The 26077-nt window shown below is 38.5% G+C and overlaps 1 protein-coding gene and 1 non-coding gene across 16 annotated transcripts in view; one reads left to right on the forward strand and one right to left on the reverse strand.

Moving 5' to 3' along the window:
- The window catches only part of SAP130 (Sin3A associated protein 130), an 82521-nt gene that overhangs the window by 47903 nt on the left and 8541 nt on the right, over positions 1 to 26077 (forward strand). For 10 of the 15 annotated variants that reach the window (XR_004819938.1, XM_035726508.1, XM_035726513.1 and 7 more), the window contains 3 exons: positions 12391 to 12749; positions 15238 to 15492; positions 15677 to 15802. Coding sequence is in view for 14 of the 15 variants with exons in the window: in XM_035726508.1 (XP_035582401.1) it covers positions 12391 to 12749; positions 15238 to 15492; positions 15677 to 15802 (740 nt within the window). In the remaining variant the exon portion in view is untranslated. The remainder of the gene's footprint in view (positions 1 to 12390; positions 12750 to 15237; positions 15493 to 15676; positions 15803 to 26077) is intronic. The other 5 variants (XM_027589199.2, XM_027589206.2, XM_027589202.2 and 2 more) reach the window with 2 other exon arrangements.
- Positions 5020 to 5173, reverse strand: LOC113921177. The gene has a single exon (XR_003519574.1). It is a non-coding gene; the product is annotated as a small nucleolar RNA SNORA62/SNORA6 family (small nucleolar RNA).

Raw genomic sequence — 26077 nt, forward strand, 5'->3', positions numbered from 1 at the left:
TCTTTAATGTGAAACTTTCTGCCAGCATCACTTCTAAGGACATCTTCATCTTTTTCATCAAAACCCTCTGCCCTGACTAATGTGTGGAATCCGGGTGCACATTCACGCAGCATCTTTTTTGTTGTTGTTGTTATGTTAATCACCATACATTACATCATTCCAAGTGGAAACTTAATTGCATTTACAATCTGAAGGAATCTGCTCTGTTCAAAAAATGTTTTTATCCAAGCTGAAAATAATACACTATAACTAAGTGTCCCACAGTGCATATTTTGCTTGATTTAGGCTTTTTGGATAAAAATATGTGACCATTCTTCCAGATGTTTTGTTTATATGGTAGGTAACATCTCACTGTTTTCATTTTTGATTGGTTACCAGCATAGAAAGAATATGCTGGGTTGTGCAAACAAGTCTTTATAATTCTAGGTAAAATATTTGGACCTATTAAACAAAAGTTAGGGAAAAGAAAAGCATCTCTGAAAGTAGGTAGGTCTACGTAACCTGTTTATCCGGTCTTTTTTTTTTTATTATGTTATGTTAATTACCATATATTACATCATTAGTTTTTGATGTAGTGTTCCATGATTCATTGTTTACATATAACACCCAGTGCTCCATTCAGTATGTGCCCACTTTAATACCCATCACCAGGCTAACCCATCCCCCCAACCCCCTCCCCTCAAGAACCCTGTTTGTTTCTCAGAGTCCGTAGTCTCTCATGGCTCGTCTCCCCATCCGATTTCCCCCGCTTCATTTTTCCCTTCCTGCTATCTTCTTTTTTTTTTTTTTTTTTTTAAACATATAATGTATTATTTGTTTCAGAGGTACAGGTCTGCGATTCAACAGTCTCACACAATTCACAGCGCTCACCATAGCACATACCCTCCCCAATGTCTCTCACCCAGCCACCCCATCCCTCCCACCCCCACCACTCCAACAACCCTCAGTTTGTTTCCTGAGATTAAGAACTCCTCATATCAGTGAGATCATATGAAACGTCTTTCTCTGATTGACTTATTTCGCTCAGCATAATACCCTCCAGTTCCATCCACGTCATTGCAAATGGCAAGATTTCATTCCTTTTGATGGCTGCATAATATTCCAGTGTGTGTGTGTGTACACCACATCTTTATCCATTCATCTGTTGATGGACATCTTGGCTCTTTCCATAGTTTGGCTATTGTGGACATTGCTGCTGTAAACATCAGGGTGCACATACCCCTTTCACGCAGCATCTTTTAACTGTGCTTGTAGCTTCACCACATAGCTTAACATTAATTCATCAACGTTAATTTTTTAACTTTTGAAATAAACCAGCCTTTATTGGCCAAAAAAGGTTTTATTGTTGTTTTTCATTCTCCTTGTAAGTGGCCATTTCCTTTCAGTGTAGCAGCTAACTGTAACACTTTGGCCTAAATGACTGGGATTTAATTCATTCATTCATTCATTCAGTAGTCATCAATCCAAAGTAGAAGTAAATATTGCATTTCACCATAGTGGCTTTCTGTTCCAAGTGTAGTCTCAACTAAAAGATGATATGAGATGACTTTACCATCTTTTTTAACATTCATTGGATTCTCTCTACATGGTCCATACCATATCTTCACACAAGCCTAGGGCTCATCCTGTCTTTGCTGTTGCTTGTTCCAAGTCTTTTAATTACATCCAATTTTACTTCCAGAATTACTGTTTTTTCCTGCATTTTCATTTTTCTTGGCCAGTTCTCACTCTCTTTCTTTCATCCATTATTGTAAAATTTCACCTGGGTTTATCAGTTGGGAAACAAGAGACAGTACAGCTCCACAGTTTGCCATCTGTGACAGTACAGCTCCACAGTTTGCCGTCTGCATAAACTGAATAACAGATGTGCATTGACCACTCACGGACATACTTCAAAGGAAGTGATGTGATTGGTCATAGATCATGATGCATAACTGTTAGTTACATAGTGATTTGTGGACTGAGAAGCTAGCAGCAAAGTTTGCATAATGTTGCATAGTTTATGTAACTACTCACAGTTAAAATACAGTGGTAACTGAAATTTGAACAGAGTTGGTGGGGGACTAGCTTAATATAGTTATACAATATAGTAGAATTCGCACATATCAGGATCTACAAAGTCAGGACTGCCTGTGTGTTAGGAACACACAAGGAACAGCAAGAGAAATCAACCTAGAACAAGGGGAGAGTTGCACAACATGGTTCAGCAATATAACTGAGGGCCAGATGATGTAGGGCTTTGTAGGCCATTCAGAATGCTTTGGATTTTATTCTGGGTGAGACTGAATGTTGTCAGAGGGTTCAGCCATAGGAGTGACATGATTTGACTTATTTTTAAAAGGATTACTCTGGCTACCATGCTAGGAATAAACTGCAAGAAAGCAAAAGTGGAAGCGGGGAGACCAAGTGAGAGATGATGGAACCTTAGACTATTGTAGAGGCTTGGACCAGAATGGAGGTAGTAAAAGTCATAAAATGAGTTCAGATTCTGGATATGTATCGAAGGTACAGCTGACAGAATTTTCTGATAGAGAAAAGGGAAGGAAGCCAGTGATAGCTGGGAGGTTTTGCATGAGCAGCTGCAGATAGAAATTATCCTTTCTGAAGTAAGGAAGGCTACGGGAATAACAAGGGGAAAAAAATCTAAGAGTTTAGTTTTAAATATTTTACTTTTGAGATCTCCAAGTGGTTAGATACAGCCAAGTGGAGATGTCAAGTGTATAGCTGCCTAAAAAATTCCAAAGTAGGTCCATTTCTAGAATTGAAGATAGAGATATATTATGCTGGGGATTAAGTTTTGGGAATTACAAGCAGATATATGTTTTTTAACACCATGAGAGTGGAAGAAAGTCCATTGATAGTATAAATAGAGAGTAGAAGTGGTACAAAGACCATGCCTTAGGATATGTCATTTTAGGAGATCAGGAAAATGAAAAACTAGAAAAGGAGATTGTATTCCTATACTATGTGATGTTCCCAGATGTGTTGGTGCCATAATTAATCCTCCATTAGTGAACACTTAAGTTATTTCCATTTGTCACTGTAATAAACAAGTAATACAGTGGATCTTTTTATCATTGAGCCCCTTTGCAAACATTTCTCTGGAATATATTTCTGGAAGTAGCATTACTGGGTCAAATTACATGTAGAGTTTAAATTCTGATACCCAATCACTGTACCTGTTTATATTCTCATGAAATGTGTTCCCAATTTCTTCACATTGTTGCCAACATTAGATAATTTTACAAATTTAATACATTACTTTTCATTGCTAAAAGTGTTTTGTTTTGTTTTGTTTTTAAGTAGCACTAGAGTTACTTTTAAGGTGCTAGGAAAAAATAGGGTTCCTGAAGGTGAAGAGCACTCTGTGGAGTACAAAAGTATATTCCTTGTAAGCAGCAGAAACTTGGGTGAGGAGGGGCTATTTGCAGAGTCTTCCCTGGACTGAGTATGGTTTCAAGGTAGGTCCCAGCTGGCCTTACTTGCAGTTGGCAGTCTGTTTCTGTGGCACCTGAAAGAAGAGAGCATTTGGACTGTGATAAATAACTAGCTGAAATCAGAGCAGTCTCCCCACACTCCCACGCCCAAGTGAAAGGAATCTCATGTAAATTGCTGTTTTTAGGAATAGCCCAACTCATTCACTGATGAGTAATAAAAGGATATTTGTGGGAAGACAACTAAAATTAAAAAGTAGAAAAAGAGCAACAAAATATACTCATTTGTTCAGTAAGAACACTTACCAGAAAAGCAGGACAGATGAAACTTATCTTAAAAATCTGACTGTGAAGGGCGCCTGGGTGGCTCAGATGGTTTAAGCGTCTGCCTTCGGCTCAGGTCATGATCCCAGGGTCCTGGGATCGAGTCCGGCATTGGGCTCCCTGCTCCTTGGGAGCCTGCTTCTCCCTCTGCTTCTCTCTCTCTCTCTCTCTCTCCCCCTCTCTCTCTCCCTCTGTCTCTCATGAATAAATAAATAAAATATTAAAAAAAAATCTGACTGTGAATTCACATTACTTAATGAAGTCAGCACCACCTCAGTGAAGAAAAACACACAAAGATGAAATGCAGGCTCCCAAGACTAAATGACAGAACACAAAGGGGTGACACGTGAAGGGACAGAACTCTGTAAAGACCTAGAAGAAACCACAGAATGAAGGTAAAATTAAAATAGAAAACAGTATAGACATAGAGGATAGAAATGGAAAAAGTGAGCAAAATTTTAAAAAGAAGCAAAAACCATGTAGAACATAGTTTGATACAAGTAAGATCTAACGTATACATGTCAACATCTCAGAAACCGATATGTGATTTAAAATTGAGGACACAATACTATCATTAATGTATTTTTAAGTGGTACACAAAATTTGGTATATAACTACTGGCAGCTTAGATTCAGTGAAATACTGAAGTCAAGTGGTGTTGTTTGGAGATAGTAGGGGGATGGTTAAGGGAGGGCGGGAGACTTCTCAGTACATCTTTTGAAACATGAATATATTACTAATTCAAAGCCCAAAGAATAAGGAAAATTAAAATATTATAAAACAAAATAGATTTAGGAAGTAAATCCAAAAACTTCAAATAAATTTAAAAATTGAATTTTAAAAGAAGTCACATAATACTACTAGGCTATTACTTATGTATGCTTAGGTGTTTTCTGTCAGTCACTAATTCATCCTCAGACTCTCCACCAAACCTAAAGAAATCCTCCAAATACAGGCAAATGTGTCAGATCTCTCGGTTCCATTTTTTTCTTGATTATATCCCTCCCTCCTTGAAGCCTTGGTTCTACCTACTCCAGTCTGCACTGGTTACTCTCTGGACTTGGTGCCCAGCTATTATCCCTGGTGTTTCCTTTGTCCATCATTCTCTGAATTCCCTTCAACTCATCCCAGGTGCCTGTATACTTCCTTTAACTTGGTTTACTCTCTGATTTGTTAGAGCATCTCTTTTGTGGCAGAGAAGGAGTACATAAGATGTCAGGGTTTTTTGCATATCAGATAATGGCTTTATTCTGCCCTCTTTACTTGTAGCAAGAATTACTATCAAACTCCACTCATTGAGCCAGAGACCCTTGCAGTGTTAGTGAAAGACTTGCCCCTCATGTAGCACACTACCTACACTTGTGAGTTCATCGATCAGCCAGTGGCCTCAACTCCAAGCTCAAACACTGTGGAGTGCATTCACTCTTAAGTCCACTTTCTCTCTGTTGTTGAGATTGGGTAAATTATATTGATCTGTCCTCAACCCTACTGATTCTATCTCCACTCTACTACTGACAATATCCAGTGAGTTTATTTGGTCAATTGTAATTTTCAGTTCTATAATTTACATTTGGTTCTTTTTATAACTTTGATTTCTTTGCTCAGATTTTTCTATTTTTTCATCTGTTTCAAGTGAATCTGTCATTGCTTGTTGAAGCACTTTTATGATATGTGTCCTTGTCTGATAATACCTTCATCATTCATCTCCTATTCAAGTTGTGATTTTCCTGGCTCTTGATTAGATGAGTAGTTTTCTGTTTGGACCTGAACATTTATGGTCTTATAAGACCCTAGAATTTATTTATAGCCTCATGTTTTAGCAGTTCTCCTCTCAGACGACCCCAGTTAAGGAATAGAAAGCATTGCCTCCTTACTGCCAAGTGGGGGACTGAAGTCCAGGTTCCCTGTTTGGCCTGTTTTGACACCACTTCAGTGGTGAGATTGTAGAGAGAACATTGAGGTGCCTTATTATAGCCTGGCAAGTGTGGAAGCCTGGGATCTCCACAGATATGCAAGAGAGAATGGAGATGAGACCACAATTGCTTCTGTGGTGTCTCTCCGGGGCAGAGCAGTTACTGTCTAAAAGTTTTCCATCTTGCTGAGTTGCTCCTGTCTTGGTTCTTTGAGCAGACTTTTCTTAGGACTTTAGTCTGTGCCCTTTGACATTTCTGTATTGTGGTTCTCCAGGACCCAGTCTGGAACAGATGAGGCAAAAAGGAAACCCAAGGAATTCCCTGCAGTGTCATTCCTTTGGTCCTGAGGTCCCTAGCCAGTCTGTCTTCATCGTTCAACAGCTGTTCTGATTGTTTTATATATAGTACTCATGATTTTCAGCTATACTTAGCAGGAAGAACAGGAAAAAGTAGGTCTGTGCCATCTTTCCATAAACAAAATTCCTACCTGCACACTTAAATAATACAATGGCTGGGAGAAGTTGAAATTGAAAATCTCTTTTTCAGGGTGCCTGGGTGGCTCAGTCCATTAAAGGTCTAACTCTTGATTTCGGCTCAGGTGAGGATCTCAGGGTTGTGAGATTGAGCCCCACTTTGGGCTCAGTGCAGAGTCTGCTTGAGATTTTCTCTCTCTCTTCCTCTCTCTTTACGCCTTCCCTGCTCATGCTCACTCACTTGCTTTCTTAATTTTTAAAAATCTCTTTTTCTTTGTAGATGATGTCTTCAACTTTATCTTAGAGCATTCTCTTCTAAAGTTCTTAATATGAAAACCTGTAAACATATAGTAAAATAGAGGAAACAGTATTCAGCTAGATTTAATTTTTAATATTTTGCCATATATTACCTTTTTTGGTGTAATTAAGTTACAGAATTTTATGCTTAATTACTTGTGTGTTTTGACAATTTAATTATGATGTATTCTAAGTGTGGGTTCTTCCAATTTTTCCTACTTGAGTTGGTTGAACTTTTAGATAAATAGACTGACGTTTTTAATCAAATTTAGGGAGTTTTTGGCCACTATATCTTCAGATATTCTTCCTGCCCCTCTCTCTCCTTTGCTGCTGAGACTCCCATTATGTGTATGTTGGTACACTTACTGCTATCCCAAAGATCTCTGAGGCTTTGTTTATTTTTCTTCCTGTACACCTCCCTCCCTCCTTTTTTTAGTTTCTCAGACTGGATAATCTCAATTGACCTATCTTTGAGTTTATGGATTCCTTCTAATGACTGCTGGAATACACTTTTTTTTTTAAAACTGCCATATTTTTTTTTAAGTAATCTCTATACCCAACGTGGGGCTCAAAATACCCCAAGATCAAGAGTTGGGTGCTCTACCGACTAAGGCAGCCAGGCGCTCCTGAAATATACTTTTGAGTCCAGTTTTTTTTTTTTTTCCTTTCTGCTCTTAACTTTTCAAATGCAGAATTCCTTTTTGGTCTTTTTTTTTTTATAATTTCTATCTCTTTATTAATCTATTTGCTGAGACATCATTTTATGCTGTTCTTTAGCCATGATCTCCTTTAGTTCTTTAAACATATTTATAATAGCTGACTTAAATTCTCTAACTAGTAAGTCTATAACATCTCTGCATCCTTGGTGACAGTTTTATTGCTTGCTTTTCCTCCCCGTGTTTGAACGGTGCATTCTTCTTTCTTTACATACCTAGGAATTATTGTTGAAAACTGGGCATTTTAAACAGTGTAATGTAGCAGCTCTGAAAGTCAGATTCCCACCTCTCCCCAGGGTTTGTTGTTGCTGCTTGTAGTTGTGGTTGTTTGTTTAGGGACTTTTATAAAATAATTCTTTAAAATCATTATCTTTGTCTAGCATGACCACTGAATTCTCTGTTAGCTTTGTAGTCAGCTAATGATTGAACAGATTTCCTTGAATGTCTGGAACCAATAAGTCTCCTGTGTTTGCCAAGGGCCTCTCTGTGTGTCTTGGAATGGCCCATCAACACTGAGGCAGGCAGTTTTACATCTCTGTCTTACTTTTTTTCTTCCTGCTTGCACAGAGCCTCACACTCAGCTGGAGGTAAGAACTTGGGTCCCTCTCAGTTCTTTCCTGGGCATAAGTACAGTCCAGGGTATACACATAGTCCTACAAGTATATGTTGCTTCCTAAATTGTCAGAAATACATTGGAGCTTTTCAAAGCACCTGTGGACATTTCATTCTCCAATTTTTCTTTCAAAGCTTTTTGGGTAGCTTATTATTTGCCCTACATATTACCATCCTATCAGTCAGTGGGGAAACTGATCAGTTACATACCAACAAACTCTGTAAGGAAGAAGCTGTTTACACTGGACAGGCCAGATCAAATAAGACAATCTTGCAAATGGGAACAACCAGAGAGGTTATATAATGACAGTTCTCTGGTAAAGAGGGTTTGAAGGGGCTCTAATCCCTCTGGTAGCTGCCAGGCTGCTGGTTTTCACTGTGAGCATGGACTCTTGGTCTGCATGCCTATTGTGGTGGTAGAGATGAAGGAACAGAAGAAATAGGGCAAATTAAACCCCTCAGAGTTTACTGGTCTTACTGAGGTTCAGCTAATTTTCTTGATTAATTTTGCCAGATTATTAATTTCCAGAGTTCTGAAAACATTGCTTCTGGTATTTTTGTCAGTTTTGCTTTTATGAAAGAGAATTTTCAGAGATTGTTACTGCCACATTTTTGCTGATATTTCTGGTTGTTTTATCGTTTAATTCTCTTTAATTCCAGAATAATCCTAACCTGTATCCAACCCCTATTTACTTATTTTGAAGTAATTTAAGACTCGCAGAAGTTTTAAAAATAATACAGAAAGTTCCCGTGTACCCTTTACCCAGCTTCCCCCCAATGATTACATCTTACATACCCTTGTACTTTTTCAAAATGAAAAAATGGGCTGGGTGCCTGGGCGGCTCAGTTGGTTAAGCATCTGCCTTCAGCTCAGGTTGTAATCTCAGGGTCCTGGGATTGAGGGTCCTGGGAAGGAGCCCCATGTGGGCTCCCTGCGCAGCGAGGAATCTGCTTCTCCCTCTCCCCTTTCCCTTCCACCTACTTGTGTGTGTGTGTGTGTGTGTAAGCGTGCAGACATGCGCACTCTCTCGAATAATTAAAATTATTGAGAAAAAATTGGCATTAATACAATGCTATTGACTAACTATAAATCTTATTAAAATATCACCATTTTTTTTTTCCTTTGGTGTACACTACTTTGAAATTTCACCTATGAATAGATTTATGTAACCATTATCATAATCAGAATGTGAATCTGTTTTGTTGCCACAAAGACATTCCCGTATTTACAACCATACCCTTCCCCCAGGGGCACCTGAGTGGCTCAGTCATTAAACATCTGCCTTCGGCTCAGGTCATGATCCCAGGGTCCTGGGATCGAGCCCCGCATCGGGCTCTCTGCTCCACGGGAAGCCTGCTTCTCCCTCTCCCACTCCCCTGCTTGTGTTCCCTCTCTCGCTGTGTCTCTCTCTGTCAAATAAATAAATAAAATATTTTTTTAAAAAAACACCCTTCCCCCAAACCTAGCACCTTGTCACTTAGCTGTGCCACCACTAGAATTTTGTCATTTTGAGACTTGTGTGTAAATGGAATCTCATAAGTTACTTAAATTATTTATATAATTATATATTTGTAATTATATAAATACATATTTCTTATACAATGACCTAATGATGCTGGCTTATTTTCACCCAACATAGTACTTTTGAGAGCCATCCAAATTATAGCGTGTATCAGTAGTTTGTTCTTTTTAGAGTGGATAATGATACATCATATGGATATACCAGAATTGCTTATCCATTTGTTTATTGAAGTTCATGGGGGTTGTTTCTGGTTTAGGGTTATTACGAATAAAACTGCTACGAACAGTCATGTACAACTTTCTTGATAGACACACATTTTCATTTCTCTGGGATAAAAATCCCAAGAGTGCAGTTGCTAAGTTACATATATTTTTCATTTTGTAAGAAACTTCCAAACCGTTTTTGCAGAAGTGGCTGTACCATTTTAAATTCCCACCTGCAGCATGTGAGATCCTTTTATTCTAAAACCTTGCTAAACTCATTTTTAGTGCTAGGAGGTTTTTGTAGATCAAGTTCCTCCACATCCTTTCCTATGCTTGCTGTTAGGAAGTTTTTAAATTTTCTTTTCACTATTCTGATAGAGGTATGGTGCCAAATCATTGAGGCTTTAATTTGCATGTCTCTAATGGCTACTGGTATTGAATATCTTTTCTCTTCTTTTTTTTTTTTTTAAGATTTTATTTATTTATTTGACAGAGAGAGACACAGCGAGAGAGGGAACACAAGCAGGGGAGTGGGAGAGGGAGAAGCAGGCTTCCGTGGAGCAGGGAGCCCGATGCGGGGCTCGATCCCAGGACCCTGGGATCATGACCTGAGCCGAAGGCAGAAGCTTAACAACTGAGCCACCCAGGCACCCCCTTGAATATCTTTTCATGTGCCTATTTGTCTCCTGGATATTTCTTTAATGAAGTGTGTGTTCATTATTCATGTTTCTTGCTCATTTTCTGATGAGATTGTATGTTTTCTAGTATTGAGTTTACAGAGTTGTTTATTGTGAATATAATTCTTTTTTCATACATACATGTTTTGGTTTGTATGTTTGTCTTAAACATTTTTAAGTGTACATTTCATTGGCGTTAAGCGTAATCTTACTACTATGCAACCAGTATCTTTTTGATCTTGAAGAACAGCAGCTCTACCCATTATTCAACCACTCCCATTTTCCCTACCGCCAGCCCCTGGGAGCTACTATTCTACTCTCTTTTTCAGTGGATTTGCCTACTCTGGGTACCTCATATAAATGGAACTAACAATGTGTTCACAAATACTTTTTTTCAATCTGTGCCTTGTCTTTTCCCCCTCTTGAGATAGTCTTTAGCAAAGCAAAAGTTTTTAATTTGATAAAACCCAATTTATCATTTTTTTTCTTTTAGATTGTGCTTTTGGTATCATGTCTTAAGATCTCTTTACATAGTCCTAGGGGTTTTTTGTATTTTTTTATAAAACGTTTATAGTTTTACATTTTACACTCAGATTTATGACCCGTGTTGAATTCATTTTTGTGTATGGTGTGAGGTTTGGTTTGATGTTGAGTTTTTTGCCTATGGAAATTCAGTTGTTCTTGGCCTTGAACTTGAGGGGTACTGTTTTGTATTGCTTTTCCTATCCTGAATTTTTAGGGTTAGTACTATAAGTAGGTAAGCCTTTACAGCTATTAAATGAAATATTTTACTGGGGTGCCTGGCTGGCTCAGTCAGTAGAGCATGTGACTCTTGATCTCAGGGTCATGAGTTCAAACCCCACATTGGGTACAGAAACTACTTAAAAATAAAATCTTTTTTTTTTTTTTTAAGATTTATTTATTTGAGGCTGTGCCTGGGTGGCTCAGTCAGTTGGGCAGCTACCTTTGGCTCAGGTCATGATCTCAAAAGTCCTGGGATGGAGCCCCACTGCAGTGGGAGTCTGCTTCTCCCTCTGGCCCATCCCCCACTCATGCTCTTGCACACACTCTCTCTGTCAAATAAATCTTTATTAAAAAAAGATTTATTAGAGAAAGTGCGTGCACACGCATGGGGGTGCAATGTGCAGGTGGGGCAAGGGGCAGAGGGAGAGAATCTTGAAGCAGACTCCCCACTGAGCACAGATTCCCGACCCAGGGCTCGATCTCACAACCAATGAGATCATGACTTGAGTCTGACACCACCGACTGAACCACCCAGGTACCACAAAAATAAAACCTTTAAAAATACATACGTATATATATATGTTTTACTGAAAAAAATGTTTAAGAATAATTTATAATGACAGAGTGAATACTTCCAATAAAACTGAAAAAAAAGGATATACAGTTGTCCTTTTTTTAAAGATTTTATTTATGTATTTGACAGAGAGCACAAGTAGGCAGAGAGGCAGGCAGAGGGAGAGGGAGAAGCAGGCTCTCCACTGAGCAGGGAGCGCGACATGGGGCTTGATCCCAGGATCCTGGGATCATAACTCGAGCCGAAGGCAGCCGCTTAACCGACTGAACCACCCAGGCGCCCCGGATATACACTTTTAAACATTAAATTTGTAGCTACTTTAGATGCCTAGAATATTTTGGTAAAATACACTGGAAAGTTGTAAGACCGATGCCTCTGGGTAGAGGGCTGGGTGTGTAAAGTGGAGAAAAATTATTTTCAGTTTATTTTCTTTTGGTCTTTGCCACGTATGTGAGTTTCCTCTTCTATAAGAAATAGGTTGAGTGTAAATACAATTGTGATTTTACAAGACCAGTGCTCTAACCCCTGAGCTATGGAGCCTACAATTGTGATTTTAAAAAACAGGAAATTTCCTAAGACAATATATGCATTAAGGAATTCTGGGAGAAAAAAAGACACTATCACAGTGAAAATTGGTTGCCTTTTGATGACATGACTTTGAGTGATTCCGTTAAAATGTTATTTTCTAAGTTAATTTTATTACTGCTTATAAAATTTGGCGGGGGTGGCACAAGGAAGGGATATTTTTAAAACTTAAATTTCCTTTAAAGCTTACCTTAAAGTTCAACTTCTAGAATCAAGTAATAGAGTCTAAGTTGTGCTACACATTGTACAAAAAGACCTGGACAAACACTCGCCCTCTGAGATGTTTGCCGCATTATCTTTACTTTTGTGTTTCAGTGCCAAGCCTAAGTCAGAGATCCACGTATCGATGGCCACTCCAGTTACTGTGTCCATGGAGACTGTGTCCAGTCAAAATAATGATCAGCCCACCATCGCAGTCCCTCCCACGGCTCAGCAGCCTCCACCAACCATCCCAACCATGATCGCAGCCGCAAGCCCCCCATCACAGCCAGCTGTCGCCCTCTCAACCATTCCAGGAGCAGTCCCCGTCACTCCCCCCGTCACTACCATTGCGGCTGCCCCTCCACCATCAGCTGCTGTAGCTGGCAGTCTCTCTTCTGTGTTGGGCCCTCCAGTACCTGAGATAAAAGTTAAAGAGGAAGTGGAACCAATGGACATCATGAGGCCAGTCTCTGGTAGGTTCTTTCATGGAGTTCTCTTCATTGGCACGTGCTGCTTCCTCTTTACTTGACTTTCCTCGAGGGCCAGACTCTTGCGTGACCCTCAGTTGTGAAGCCTGACCCCTTGGTGCCCATTGTAAATTTGCATGTCATTCATTTTAAGAAGGGGACTGCTAGGCTCCTTTCAAAACTAAAACCATTTTTGCTGCCCTTTTAGCATCAATTTTATTTCTTACCAAATCATAAAGATTAACATTTCCCCAAGAATATCCTTAAATAAAGCTTCTGTGGTTATATTGTTTTCTATTTCTCATTTTGGTTTTGAGTCTTCTTTTTTTCTTAGTTAATGTAGTTCAAGCATTCCCTGTTTTGCTTCGTTTTGGAAAAACTGGTTATTACTTTCAGTGTTGTTATTGTTTATTCTGGTCTCTGATTTTTCATTGTTATTTCCTTCTACCAAATTTCATTTAAGTTTCTTTTTTTTCTAGTTCTTTGTGGTATAATGTTTATTTGAACTTTTTTCCTTACTATAAGCATTTATAGTATAAAAAAATTAAAAATAGAAAAAAGGGTCAAAATAAGATCATAGCTAAGTGCTAATTATTTACGATTTATTCCCTGCCAATTTTTGTTGCCCTGTTACACAGTGAAGCAAGATTTGTGTTGTTGAAACTTGATAAACTTACATATGATTAGTAAAATCGTAAAACTCCTCACTGCTTTCTTTCCCTCCTCTCCTCAACTCTAAACTTCCAATGTGTGAAATGCAGGTCGCTTTGGAGGTTTTGTTTTTGTTTGTTTATATGTTAGTAATTTATTGAGAAATATTGCTTTTTCCCCTGACTACAAAAATAGCATTTAATGAACAAAATTTATGAAATACAAATAAAACCAAAGTGGAAGGCAAGTCATTTTAGCCGGCACTGCCCTCTTACCATCCCCCGTGCTGTTTGTTCAGTAAGAGGTGTGGTGGTGCTGTGTCTGCAGTTGTTAAACCTGCTGTTTGTTTTCATTTATTACGCCATGAAATATTCTTCTATCTTACCCATATTTAGCCTCAGGACTTCGTTGAAAGACACCACGGATAACCCAGGAGGGGAAATGAAATGTTTTCAATTTTACTGTTCTTCTCTCTTGATTTGAATAGCCTCTTTAACCTCTCTGTGATAGGAAGTTGTCAGTAATCATGCCTTAAACTGTCGGGCTCTACGCCAGGTACTGATGATACAGCCTTATACAAAACAAGTACATCTCCATCATCTTAGAGCTTACATTTTACCAGGGGAGAGAAACCGCCAAATAAAGCAGTGACAAAATACAGGTATACCTCAGGGAGATTGTGGGTTCATTTTCAGATCACCACAATAAAGCAAGTATTGCAATAAAGGGAATATCACAGTAAAGCAAGTCAAATGAATTTGTTGATGTCCCAATACATAAAAAAGTTATGTTTACACAGTACTGTAGTCCATTAAGTGTATAATAGCATTATGTCTTTAAAAACAATGTACATACTTTACTGAAAAAAGTTTATTGCTAAAAATTGCTAACCATCATCTGAGCTTTCAGTGAGTCATAATCACTGATCACAACCACCAAAACAAATATAATAATAATGAAAAAGTATGAAAAAGAATTACCAAAATGTGATGCAGAGACATGAAGTGAGAAAATGCTATTGGGAAAATGGTGCTGATAGACTTGTTTAACACAGGGTGGCTACGAACCTCCAGTTTTTGAAAAATGCAATATCTGCGAGGTGCAATGAAGCGAAGCACAATCAAGTGAGATATGACTGTGTAAGGGAAAGTTAGGGCTGGGGCTGTGATTTTAAGAAGAGCTTTAAAGGGAGGGCCTCACTGAGGAAGTGATTTTTGAATAGACATTAAAAAAGATGAAGTGCTAGTCATTAGGATATCTGGAACAAGAACATTCCAGGCCTCAGGACCATGCCTAGTATGCTCTGAATAGTAAAGACAGTTCAGGTAGACAGTCCAGGGATAGTACGTGGACTTCATAAAATCATTAGGGATCCAGGCTCCTACCACCCCTAGTTTGACCCTCATGCTTTTGATTCCGGATAGCTGCTAGAACTCTAGCTATCATATCTGAGTTCCAGAGTGACAAGACAAGGAACAGAAGGTCACACCTTCTTTTAAGGTAGCTTATTAAAAGTGCTACAACACACTTCTGTTTTCATATGGCCACACCTGTCTATAAAGGAGGCAGGTAAATAGAGTCTTTCAGCTGAATGGCAAGTGTGTCCATCTCCAATTGTGAGGGTCCTCATTCTAAGGATGGTGAAGTTGTGGTATCTTAGAAAGCATTTGGCACCCTCTGCCTTAAGTAGAGTGCTTAGCACAGTGCCACGCACATAGGAAGACTCAGTAAGTGGTAGTTCTCTTTTCTGTCTTCTCAACCATTCTCATTGGTTGGAAATCAAGTGAAGCTTTCCATTATTTTGGGATTCTCATACATGTATGTACTCTTTTTCCTATGACAGCAGTTCCTCCCCTGGCTACCAGCACTGTGTCTCCATCTCTTGCATTGCTGGCTAACAACCTGTCCATGCCTACAAGTGACCTACCACCTGGTGCCTCCCCAAGGAAAAAGCCTCGAAAGCAACAGCACGTGATTTCAACAGAAGAAGGGGATATGATGGAGACAAACAGCACTGATGATGAGAAGTCCACTGCCAAGAGTCTTTTGGTGAAGGCTGAGAAACGCAAGTCTCCACCCAAGGAGTATATTGGTAATGGTAATGGTCACTTGGGCTAGCTATTGTCATGTGAAGCTTTCCCACTTAAGTCAGGAGTCTGTCGCTGAGGCTGTTTACATAATTGGGTTTCACTTAGGGATCACTTCTTGGAGTTATACTGTGAGGATTCTTGACAATATATAATAAATTATTTAGTATCTTTCTTTTCTTTTCTTCTGAATAGATGAAGAAGGTGTGAGGTATGTCCCAGTGCGTCCAAGACCTCCCATTACTTTGCTCCGTCACTATCGGAACCCCTGGAAGGCTGCTTACCACCACTTTCAGCGGTACAGTGATGTCCGGGTTAAAGGTTAGTTGCATGAAATTGGTCTTTCACTTGACTATAATCACAGTAGAATAGGAAGCTAGAATTATAATTTTCTAGTTTCCAAAAACCCAAGTGGTGACAGGATGACCTCTTCAGCCCCCAGCGTAGTTGCGGAAGAGCTGTACTAGATTGTTATTTGACATAGTCCACACTGGTCCCGAGGATGTCAGATGTACATACATTGTAAGCCCCAGGAAGTTTATTTTCCAAAAGACCTTTTGTTTAACATATATGAAGCTCTTGAAATAGTCCAGGGCAAACACTCAGTAAATGGTTTTGTTGTTGTGCTTGAGAATTACTTTTTTTTTTTTTTTAAGATTTTATTTATTTATTTGACAGAGACACAGCGAGAGAGGGAACACAAGCAGGGGGAGTGGGAGAGGGAGAAGCAGGCTTCCCGCCGAGCAAGAGAGCCCGATGCGGGGCTCGATCCCAGGACCCTGGGATCATGACCTGAGCTGAAGGCAGTCGCTTAACCAACTGAGCCACCCAGGCACCCCGGGTTGTCTTTTTATTATTGAGTTGTAAGAGTTCTCTGTATATTCTAAATGCTACAAGTCCCTTATCGGATTTATTATTTGCAGAAATTTTCTCTCATTCCATGGATTTTCTTTTCACTTTCTTTCTTTTTTTTTTTTTAAAATCTTTGCATTCCTACCCACTTTGAGAAACAACATCTAGACCAGGAGTAGGCAGACTTTCTTTTTTTTTTTTCTCAAAGATTTTATTTATTCATTTGACAGAGACACAGCGAGAGGGAACACAAGCAGGGGGAGTGGGAGAGGAAGAAGCAGGCTTTCCTCAGGGCAGAGAGCCTGATGTGGGGCTCGATCCCAGGACCCTGGGATCATGACCTGAGCCGAAGGCAGATGCTTAACAACTGAGCCACTCAGGTGCTCCCATCTTTTCACTTTCTTGATGGTGTTATTGAAGCACAAAAGTAATTTTGATGATGTCCATTTTATCTATTTTTTCTTCTGTTGGTTGTGCTTTTGGTGTCATATCTTTTTTTTTTAAGATTTTATTTTTAAGTAATCTACACTGAACATGGGGTTTGAACTCACAACCTGGAGATCAAGAGTTGCACGCTCTGCCGACTGGAGCCAGCCAGGCACCCTTTGGTGTCATATCTAAAGAAGGCTTTGTCTCACCCATAGTCATGAATATATATGTTTGCTGTATTTAATGCAATTAGCAATTGGTCAAGCTTTCGATTTACCCAACCAAGAATGTGGATTGTTATTCATAGTTGTAAATATGAATATGACTTTGACTTTTTGGTTAGAAAGTTATAGAGAATTTTACTTTTGTGGTTAGAAATCTATAAGCTTTCAGGGCACCTAGGTGGCTCAGTCGGTTAAGCATCTGCCATAGGCTCAGGTCATGATCCCAAGGTCCTGGGACCGAGCCCCACATCTCCCTCTCCTGTCCACTCCTGCTCTCTCTTGCTAGTGCACTCTATCTCTAAAATAAATCTTAAAAAAAAAAAAAAGAAAAATCTGTAAGCTTTAGTTTTGGTTCTAATAAAAGCAGTTTTACATAATTATTGAACCTTCAATTCTATTTTTTTAAGATTTTATTTATTTGACAGAGACACAGCGAGAGAGGGAACACAAGCAGGGGGAGTGGGAGAGGGAAAAGCAGGCTTCCTGCAGAGCAGGGAGCCTGATGCAGGGCCCGATCCCAGCACCCTGGGATCATGACCTGAGCCGAAGGCAGACGCTTAACGACTGAGCCGCCCAGGCGCCCCAGAGAATTACATTTTAATAAACCCACATGTAGTAAAAATAGCTGATAGTACTTTGCAAATATCTACAAATATTTCTACTGATAGGCTTTAAGCATCATTAATCTCAAATGTAATTGCACAGAGAAGTGTAAGTTTTCAGAGAATTGGTCACATTCCCCACTCCCTCGCATAAATTCTACTTGGAAATTTCTCTGAGGGTTTCCTTGAAGCCTCAAGATGAGTCAGAGTTGGATGGTATTGTCTAATGTCTGCGAGCGAGGGTGAGGGTTCTGACAATTTAGTCTCTGAATGGAAGTACCAAGGTGGCTGCCCTTGCAGTGGTTCTTCCTCATGAGATACTTTGAGCTCTGAAAACAAGCTAGATTTCCAAAGGTCAGGGAGTGGTGACCTTTAATGGAAGAAGGACATGGGCTACTAAACGTCTCTTCACATCACAAGAATTCCATATCATAGGAAAGTGTTTTCAAGTATTGCCTGGTAACATTTTAAGCCATTCTGAAAGATTGTTACCGCTTTCTGGGACTCATTCTTCAAAAACTATCTCAGGAAAGGTAATATGACAGCTGAAAGTATTGATACAAATAGGCTCTTGACTATTAGACTTTTTTGTTGTTAAAGATTTTATTTATTTGACAGAGGGAGACACAGCAAGAGAGAGGGAATAACAAGCAGGGAGATTGGGAGAGGGAGAAGCAGGCTTCCCGTGGAGCAGGGAACCCGATGCGGGGCTTGATCCCAGGACCCTGGGATCATGACCTGAGCTGAAGGCAGAACGCTTAACGACTGAGCCCCAGGTGCCCTAACTATTAAACTTATAGTTTAATCTGTTTTGATCTGCTTTGCCCAAGCTTTAAAGTCATGTTCATATAAATCAAGATGGAATAGTAAAAATTGGTCAGGTAATTTCATAAGAAGGAAAGAAAAGAGAAATGGAAGAACAAAAAATGCAGGAAATAAACAGAAAGCAAATAATAATACGGCAGACTTAGCCTTACATATCAGTGATTACCTTAAATAGTCTGAACATACCAATTAAAACACCAGTTGGCAGAGTGGATCCACAAAATGATCCAGCTCCATTCTATCTTTAAGAAACTCACTTCAGATTCAATGACAAGTAGATTGACAGTAACAGGATGGAAATGATACATAGAATGCAAAAATAAAGCAAGAGTGGCTATGTTAATGTCAAATCAGGTAGACTTCAGAGGAGAGAAAATTACTAGAGACAAAGAAGGACATACTAATAAAGTACTGAACAGAAATGAAGAGTTTCAGAATAGATGAAGCAAGAATAGGACAACTAAAAGGAGAAGTAGGCAAATGAGCAGTGGTAGTTCGAACTTCAACACCCTGCTCTCAGCAACTAGTAAAACTACTTGACAAAAAACCAGCAAGGACTACACACCACCATATCTAACAGACCTTTAATACACTCCCAACAGCAGCAGAATACACGTTGTATCAGGTGCCTGCAAAACATAGATAAATCAGATCCTGGATCATAAAATATAAACTTCAACAGATATAAAAGAATTGAAATCATACAGGGTATCCTCATTGACCAGAATGGAATCAAACTAAAAACCAGTAAGAGAAAGATAACAGAAAAATTCCTTGAAAACACAAACTGCCAAAACTCAATCAGAAGCAAATAGACAATCTTGTTAGTCATAACCAATAAGTTGTACCCATAGTTTCGAAGCTTCCAAACAGAAGTCTCTATTTTCAGATACTTTAACTGGGAAATTCCACTAAACTTTTAAAGAGGAATCAACACCAGTTTCTATAATCTCTTCTAAAATACAGGAGGAAGCATTTCCATATTAATTTTATGAAGCCAGTATTTTCCTGACACAAAAACCAGACGAGAGTACAAATATAGAAAACTAATTACCAATATTCTTCATGAATATAAATGCAGAAATCTTTAACAAAATGTTAACAAATTAAATACAGCAACATATAAATAGCATTTTATACCCTGATCGAGTGGGGTTTGTGCCAGTTATGCAAGGCTGGGTCACCATTTGAAAATCAGTGATTCACCATTATTAACAAGCTGTATTAATTTCCTAGGGCTGCCATTACAGAGTACCACAAACTCAGTGGTCTAAAATTAGAAATTTATTTTCTCAGCGTTCTGGAGGCTAGACATCCAAAATCAAGGTGAGGTTTCAGCAGAATCATGCTCTTTCTGAAGGCTGTAGAAGAGAATCTGTCCTTGCCTCATTTTAGCTTCTGCTGGTTGCCAGCAATCCTTAGTATTATTTGGCTTGTCACTGCATCATTCCAGTTTCTGCCTCTATCTTCACATAGCCTTCTTTTCTGTGTCTCGTCTCTTTCTCTGTCTCTTTACAAGGACATCTGTCATTGATTTAGGGCCCCCTCTAATTCAGTATGACTTCTTGACTCGATTACATCTGCAGAGGCCCTATTCCCAAATAAGGTCACCTTTATAGGTACAAGGGTTGGGACTTCAACATGTCTTTTGAGGGGGAACAGCTCAACCCATAGCAAAAGCTAAAGAAGAAAAATAAACATAATCATATCAACTGATGCAGAAAAATTATTTGACAAAATCTAATACTTTTTCATAATCTCTTAAAAACAGGGAAAGAAGACTTAACTTGATAAAAAGTCTGCAACACACCTACAACTAACATTGTACTTAACAGTGAAAGACCAAATGCTTTCTACCTGAGATTAGCCAAAAGACTAGGCTGTCCTCTGGTCTCTCTCTCACTACTCTTACTCAGCGTTAGTACTGGAAGTTCTAGACACCACGTTAAGTCAAGAAAGAGATAAAGGACTATATGGGTTGGGAAGGAATAAATAAAACTGTCTCTATTTGCAAGTGACATCACTGTCTACATAAAAAAATCTCCAGGATTCCACACACACACACACACAAAAAAACTCCTGGAACTAGTAAATGAGTTCAGCAAGGTCACAGGATACGATGTCAGCACACAAAAATCAATTTTAATTTTAGATATTTGGAATGAACTTGTGCAAACTGATAATGAAAACATAATAGCAAAAAAAAAAAAAACATAATGGCATTTGCAGTTGATCCTCCAAAAATGACCTATTTAGGTATAAATATAGCAAAATATTACGGGATGTGTTGGCTATAAACTACAAAATGCTGATGAAAGAGATCTGAATAAATGAAGAGACATGCAATGTTCAAGGATTTGAAACTCAACATGAAGATGTAAGTTTTCCCTAGATTGATCAATAGGTTTAATATAGTTCTACCAGACTCACAGAAAGGTTTTTGTAGACACAGTAAATCTTATTCTAAACTTTATATAGAAAGTAGAATAGTTAAAATAACCTTGAAAAACAAGAGAAATCATTTTTTCTGATATTAAAGCATAGTTTATCTACAGTAGTTTAAACAGGTTGGTATTTGCAGAGGGATATACATATAAATGACTGGAGTGGAATGGAAAATGTAGAAATAGACCCAGACAAATATGCTCAACTGATTTTTGACCCAATGAAAAAAAAATTCAGTGGAGGAAGAGAGTCTTATTTTCAACAAATCGTGCTAGACATCCATAAGTTTAAAAAAAAGAGAGCCAGAGACCCAAACTTAATCCTCACACCTTATACAGAAGTTAACTTAAAATGGATAATAGAGGGGTGCCTGGGCCTCTGCCTTCAGCTCAGGTCATGATCCCAGGGTCCTGGGATCGAGCCCCACATCGGGTTCCCTGCTCGGCAGGAAGCCTGCTTCTCCCTCTCCCACTCCCCCTGCTTGTGTTCCTGCTCTCACTATCTCTGTCTGTCAAATAAATAAATCAAATCTTTAAAATGGATAATAAATTTAAATATGAAATGTAAAACTACTAAACTTTTAAAAGAAAACCTGAGATAAAGTCTTCACGACCTAGGGCATGGTGAACAGTTCCTAGACGTAACACCAAAAACACTGTCCACAAAAGAAAAGGAAAATAAACTGGACTTAATAAAAGCTTTTTATCTCTGAAAGATCCTGTTAGGAAGATGAAAAGACAAACTATAGACTGAGAGAAAGTATTACCAAACCACATATCTCATAAACAGCTCATATCTAGAATATATGTATTAGGAACTTCCAATACTTAACAATAAATAAAAACAATAATCCAATTAGAAAATGGACAAAAAGGCAAGAAGAGACATTTCACCAAAGAGGATAACTTGGATGACATGCACAAGATGATGTTCAAGGGAATAGAAATTTCCAGGCCTTAAGTGTGGTCTGCACATAGACTTTCTTACAGAGTTGAATTTGGTGGGTGAAGGAGTAACTTTATAATGGATATACCTGACAAAACACCATCTCAGCCAGGTGCTCAAGGTCAATATGAATAGTGAAAGATCATGTTAATAGTATATTCTCTTCAAACTTAAGCAACTGTCAGTATACACTGCTATATGTGTAAGGTGCTTTATAGTATAAACCTGATAATAACTACAAATCAAGAACTGGTAATAGATACCCAATAAATAAAGAGAAAGTATTCCAAGTATATCACTAAAGAAAGCCAGCGAACCATGAGAGGAGAGCAAGAGAAGAAAGGAACAGAGAAAAACCACAAAAACAACCATAAAACAAGTAACAGCAGGTACCTGTGTGGCTCAGTCAGCTGAGCATGAAACTCTTGATTTTGGCTCAGGTCATGATCTCAGGGTCGTGAGATCAAGCCTTCGTGAGATCCTTCCTTTTCCTCTGCCCCTCCTTTTCCACCACCCTCCTCGTGTGCATGCTTTCACTCTCTGGGAAAAAAAATAAGGTAACAAAATGGCAAATTGATACCTATCAGTAATTACTTTGAATGTAAATGGACTAAACGTTCCAACCAAAAGACATAGGATAACAGAATGGATAAAAAAGCAAGACCTAGGAATGCCTGGGTGGCTCAGTCAGTTAAGCATCTGCCTTCGGCTCAGATCATGATCCCAGGGTTCTGGGATCAAGTCCCACATCGGGCTCCTTGCTCAGCCAGAAGCCTGCTTCTCCCTCTCCCTCTGCTGCTCCCCCTGCTTGTGCGCACGCTCTCTCTCTCTGACAAATAAAATCTTTATTAAAAAAAAAAAAAAGCAAGACCTATTTGTATGCTGCCTACAAGAGACTCATTTCAAACCTAAAGACACATGTAGATGGAAGGTGAAGTGATGGAAAGGCATTTATCATGCAAATGGAAGTGAATAGCAAGCCAGAGTAGCAATATTTATATCAGACAAAATTAACTTTAAAACTAAGACTGTAACAAGAGACAAAGAGGGACACTATATAATCATAAAGGGAGCAATCCAACAAGAAGATGTAACAATTGTAAATATTTATGCACCCTACATGGGAGCATGCAGATACATAAAGCAGCTAATAACAAACAAAAGAAATAGTCAATAGTAATACAATAATAGTAGAGGACTTTAACACCCCACTTACATCAATGGATAAATCATCCAAACAGAAAATCAACAAGGAAACTGGCTTTGAATGACACAGTGGACCAGATGTATCTAACGGATATATTCAGAACATTCTATCCCAAAACAGCAGAATTCACATTCCTTTCAAGTGCACATGGAACATTGTCCAGAATAGATCAACTGTTAGGTCACAAAACAAGTCTTAATAAATTAAAAAAGATTGAAGTCATACTATGCATCTTTTCTGACTACAGTGCTATGAAACTAGAAATCAACCACATGAAAAAATCTGGAAAAAACACAAATACATGGACATTCAATAACATGCTAGTAAACAATGAATGGGTCAACCAAGAAATCAAAGAGGAAATCAAAAAATACATGGAGACAAGTGAAAAAACACAGTGACCCCAAAGGGAGACAAGTGAAAAAACACAGTGACCCCAAATCTTTGGGATGCATCAAAAGGTATTCTAAGAGGGAAGCTTGTAACAATACAGGCCAACCTCAAGAAGCAAGAAAAATCTCAAGTAAACAACCTAACACAAACCCCAAACCAGTACAAGGAAGGAAATAAAGATTAGAGCAGAAATAAATGAGATAGAGGGGTGCCTGGGTGGCTCAGTTGGTTAAGCATCTGCCTTTGGCTCAGGTCATGATCCCAGGGTTCTAGGATCGAGTCCTGCATCGGACTCCCTGCTGAGCAGGGAGCCTGCTCATGCTCTTGCTTGCTCTCTCTCTCTTAAATGAATAAATCTTTAAAAAAAAAAAAAAAGAAATGAGATAGAAACTTAATAGAACAAATCGATGAAACCAGGAGCTTGTTCTTTGAAAACATCAACAAAATTAATAAACCTTTAACCAGACTCATCAAAAGAAAAAGAGAAGACTCAAATAAACAGAAATGAAACAGGAGAAAGAACAACTGACACCACAGAAATACAAAGGAATATAAGAGAATATTATGAAAAATATGCCAACAAATTGGACAACCTAGAAGAAATGGATAAATTCCTAGAAACATAACTTCCCAATACTGAATCAGGAAGAAATAGAAAATTTGAGCAGACCAATTACCAGCAATGAAATTAAATCAGTAATCAGAAAACTCCCATCAAATAAAAGTCCAGGACCAGACAGCTCCACAGGTGAATTTAAAGAAGAGTTCATACCTATTCTTCTCAAACTATTCCAAAAATAGGAAGGGAAGCTTCCAAATTCATTCTGAGGCCAGCATTACGCTGATACTAAAACAAGATAAAGACAACACAAAAAAAGAACTACAGGCCAATATCTCTGATGAACATAGAGGCAAAAATCCTTGACGAAATATTAGCAAACTGAATCCAACAATGTGTTTAAAAAAATCATTTGCCACAATCAAATGGGATTTATACCTGGGATGCAAGGGTGTTTCAGTATTCACAAATCAATCAACATAATACATCACATCAACAAGAGAAAGGAAAAAAGCCATACAATCATTTCAGTAGGTGCAGAAAAAACATTTGACAAAGTACGACATCCATTCATAATAAAAAAAACTTTCAACAAAATGGGTTTGGAGGAAACAGACCTCAGCATAATAAAGGCCATATTTGAAAAACCCACAGCTAATATCATACTCAGTGGTAAAAAACTGGGAGCTTTTCTGCAAAGATCAGGAATAAGACAAGGATGTCCACTTTCACCACTTTTATTCAACATAATACTGGAAGTTCTAGCCACAGCAGTCAGACATGAAAAAGAAATACAAGGCATCCAAACTGGGAAGAAAGAAGGAAAACTTTCACTATTTGTAGATGATATGATACTATATATAGAAAACCTGAAACAGTCCACCAAAAACTACTAGAACTGATAAATGAATTCAGTGAGGTTGCAGGATACAAAATCAATATACAGAAATCTGTTGTGTTTCTATATACCTATTAATGAAATAGCAGAGAAATTCAGAAAACAGTCCCTTTTACAAGTACACCAAAAATAATAAGATACCTAGGAATAAACTTAACCAAGGAGATGAAAGACCTGTACTCTGAAAACTATAAAATATTGATGAAAGAAATTGAGTATGACACAAATGGAAAGATATTACGTGCTCATGGATTGGAAAAACAAATACTGTTAAAATGTCATTACTACCCAGGGCAATCTACAGATTTCATGTAATCCCTTTCAAAATGCCAACAGCATTTTTCACAGAACTAGAATGAATAATCCTAAAATTTGTACGGAACCACAAATAACCCTGAATAGCCAATGCAATCTTGAAAAAGAAAAACAAGGGCATCTGGGTGGCTCAGTTGGTTAAGCGACTGCCTTCGGCTCAGGTCATGATCCTGGAGTCCCGGGATCGAGTCCCGCATTGGGCTCCCTGCTCAGCGGGGAGTCTGCTTCTCCCTCTGACCTTCCCTCTCATGCTCTCTCTCTACCATTCTCTCTCTCTCAATAAATCTTAAAAAAAAAAAAAAACTAGAGGTGTCACAATGTCACAATTCCAAATTTCAAGATACAGTACAAAACTGTAGTAATCAAAACGGTATGGTACTGTCACAAAAACAGACACATCATTGGAACAGAATAGAGAACCCATAGATAAACACAATTATATGGTCACTTAATCTTTGACAAAAGGAGGCAAGAATATGCATTGGGAAAAAGTCCCTTCAACAAATGGTATTGGGAAAACTGGACAGCAACATGCAGAAGAATGAAACTGGACCACGTTTTTAGACCATACACGAAAGTAAACTCAAAATGAATTAAGGACCTAAATATGAAACGTGAGACCATAAAAATCCCAGAGGAGAACAGGCGGTAATTTCTCCAACATCAGCTGTAGCCACATTTTTTATATATGTCTCCTAAGGTGAGGGACGCAAAAGCAAAAATAAACTATTGGGACTTCATCAGTATAAAAACTTCTGCACAGCAAAGGAAACAATCAACAAAACTAAAAGCCTACTGAATGGTAGGAGATATTTGCAAATGACCTGTCTGATAAAGGGTTAGTATCCAAAGTACATAAAGAACTTCTATAACTTGGGCACCTGGGGGGCTCAGTCAGTTAA

Source organism: Zalophus californianus, chromosome 3 (genome assembly GCF_009762305.2).
Source record: "Zalophus californianus isolate mZalCal1 chromosome 3, mZalCal1.pri.v2, whole genome shotgun sequence".
Classification (NCBI taxonomy): Eukaryota; Metazoa; Chordata; class Mammalia; order Carnivora; family Otariidae; genus Zalophus; species Zalophus californianus.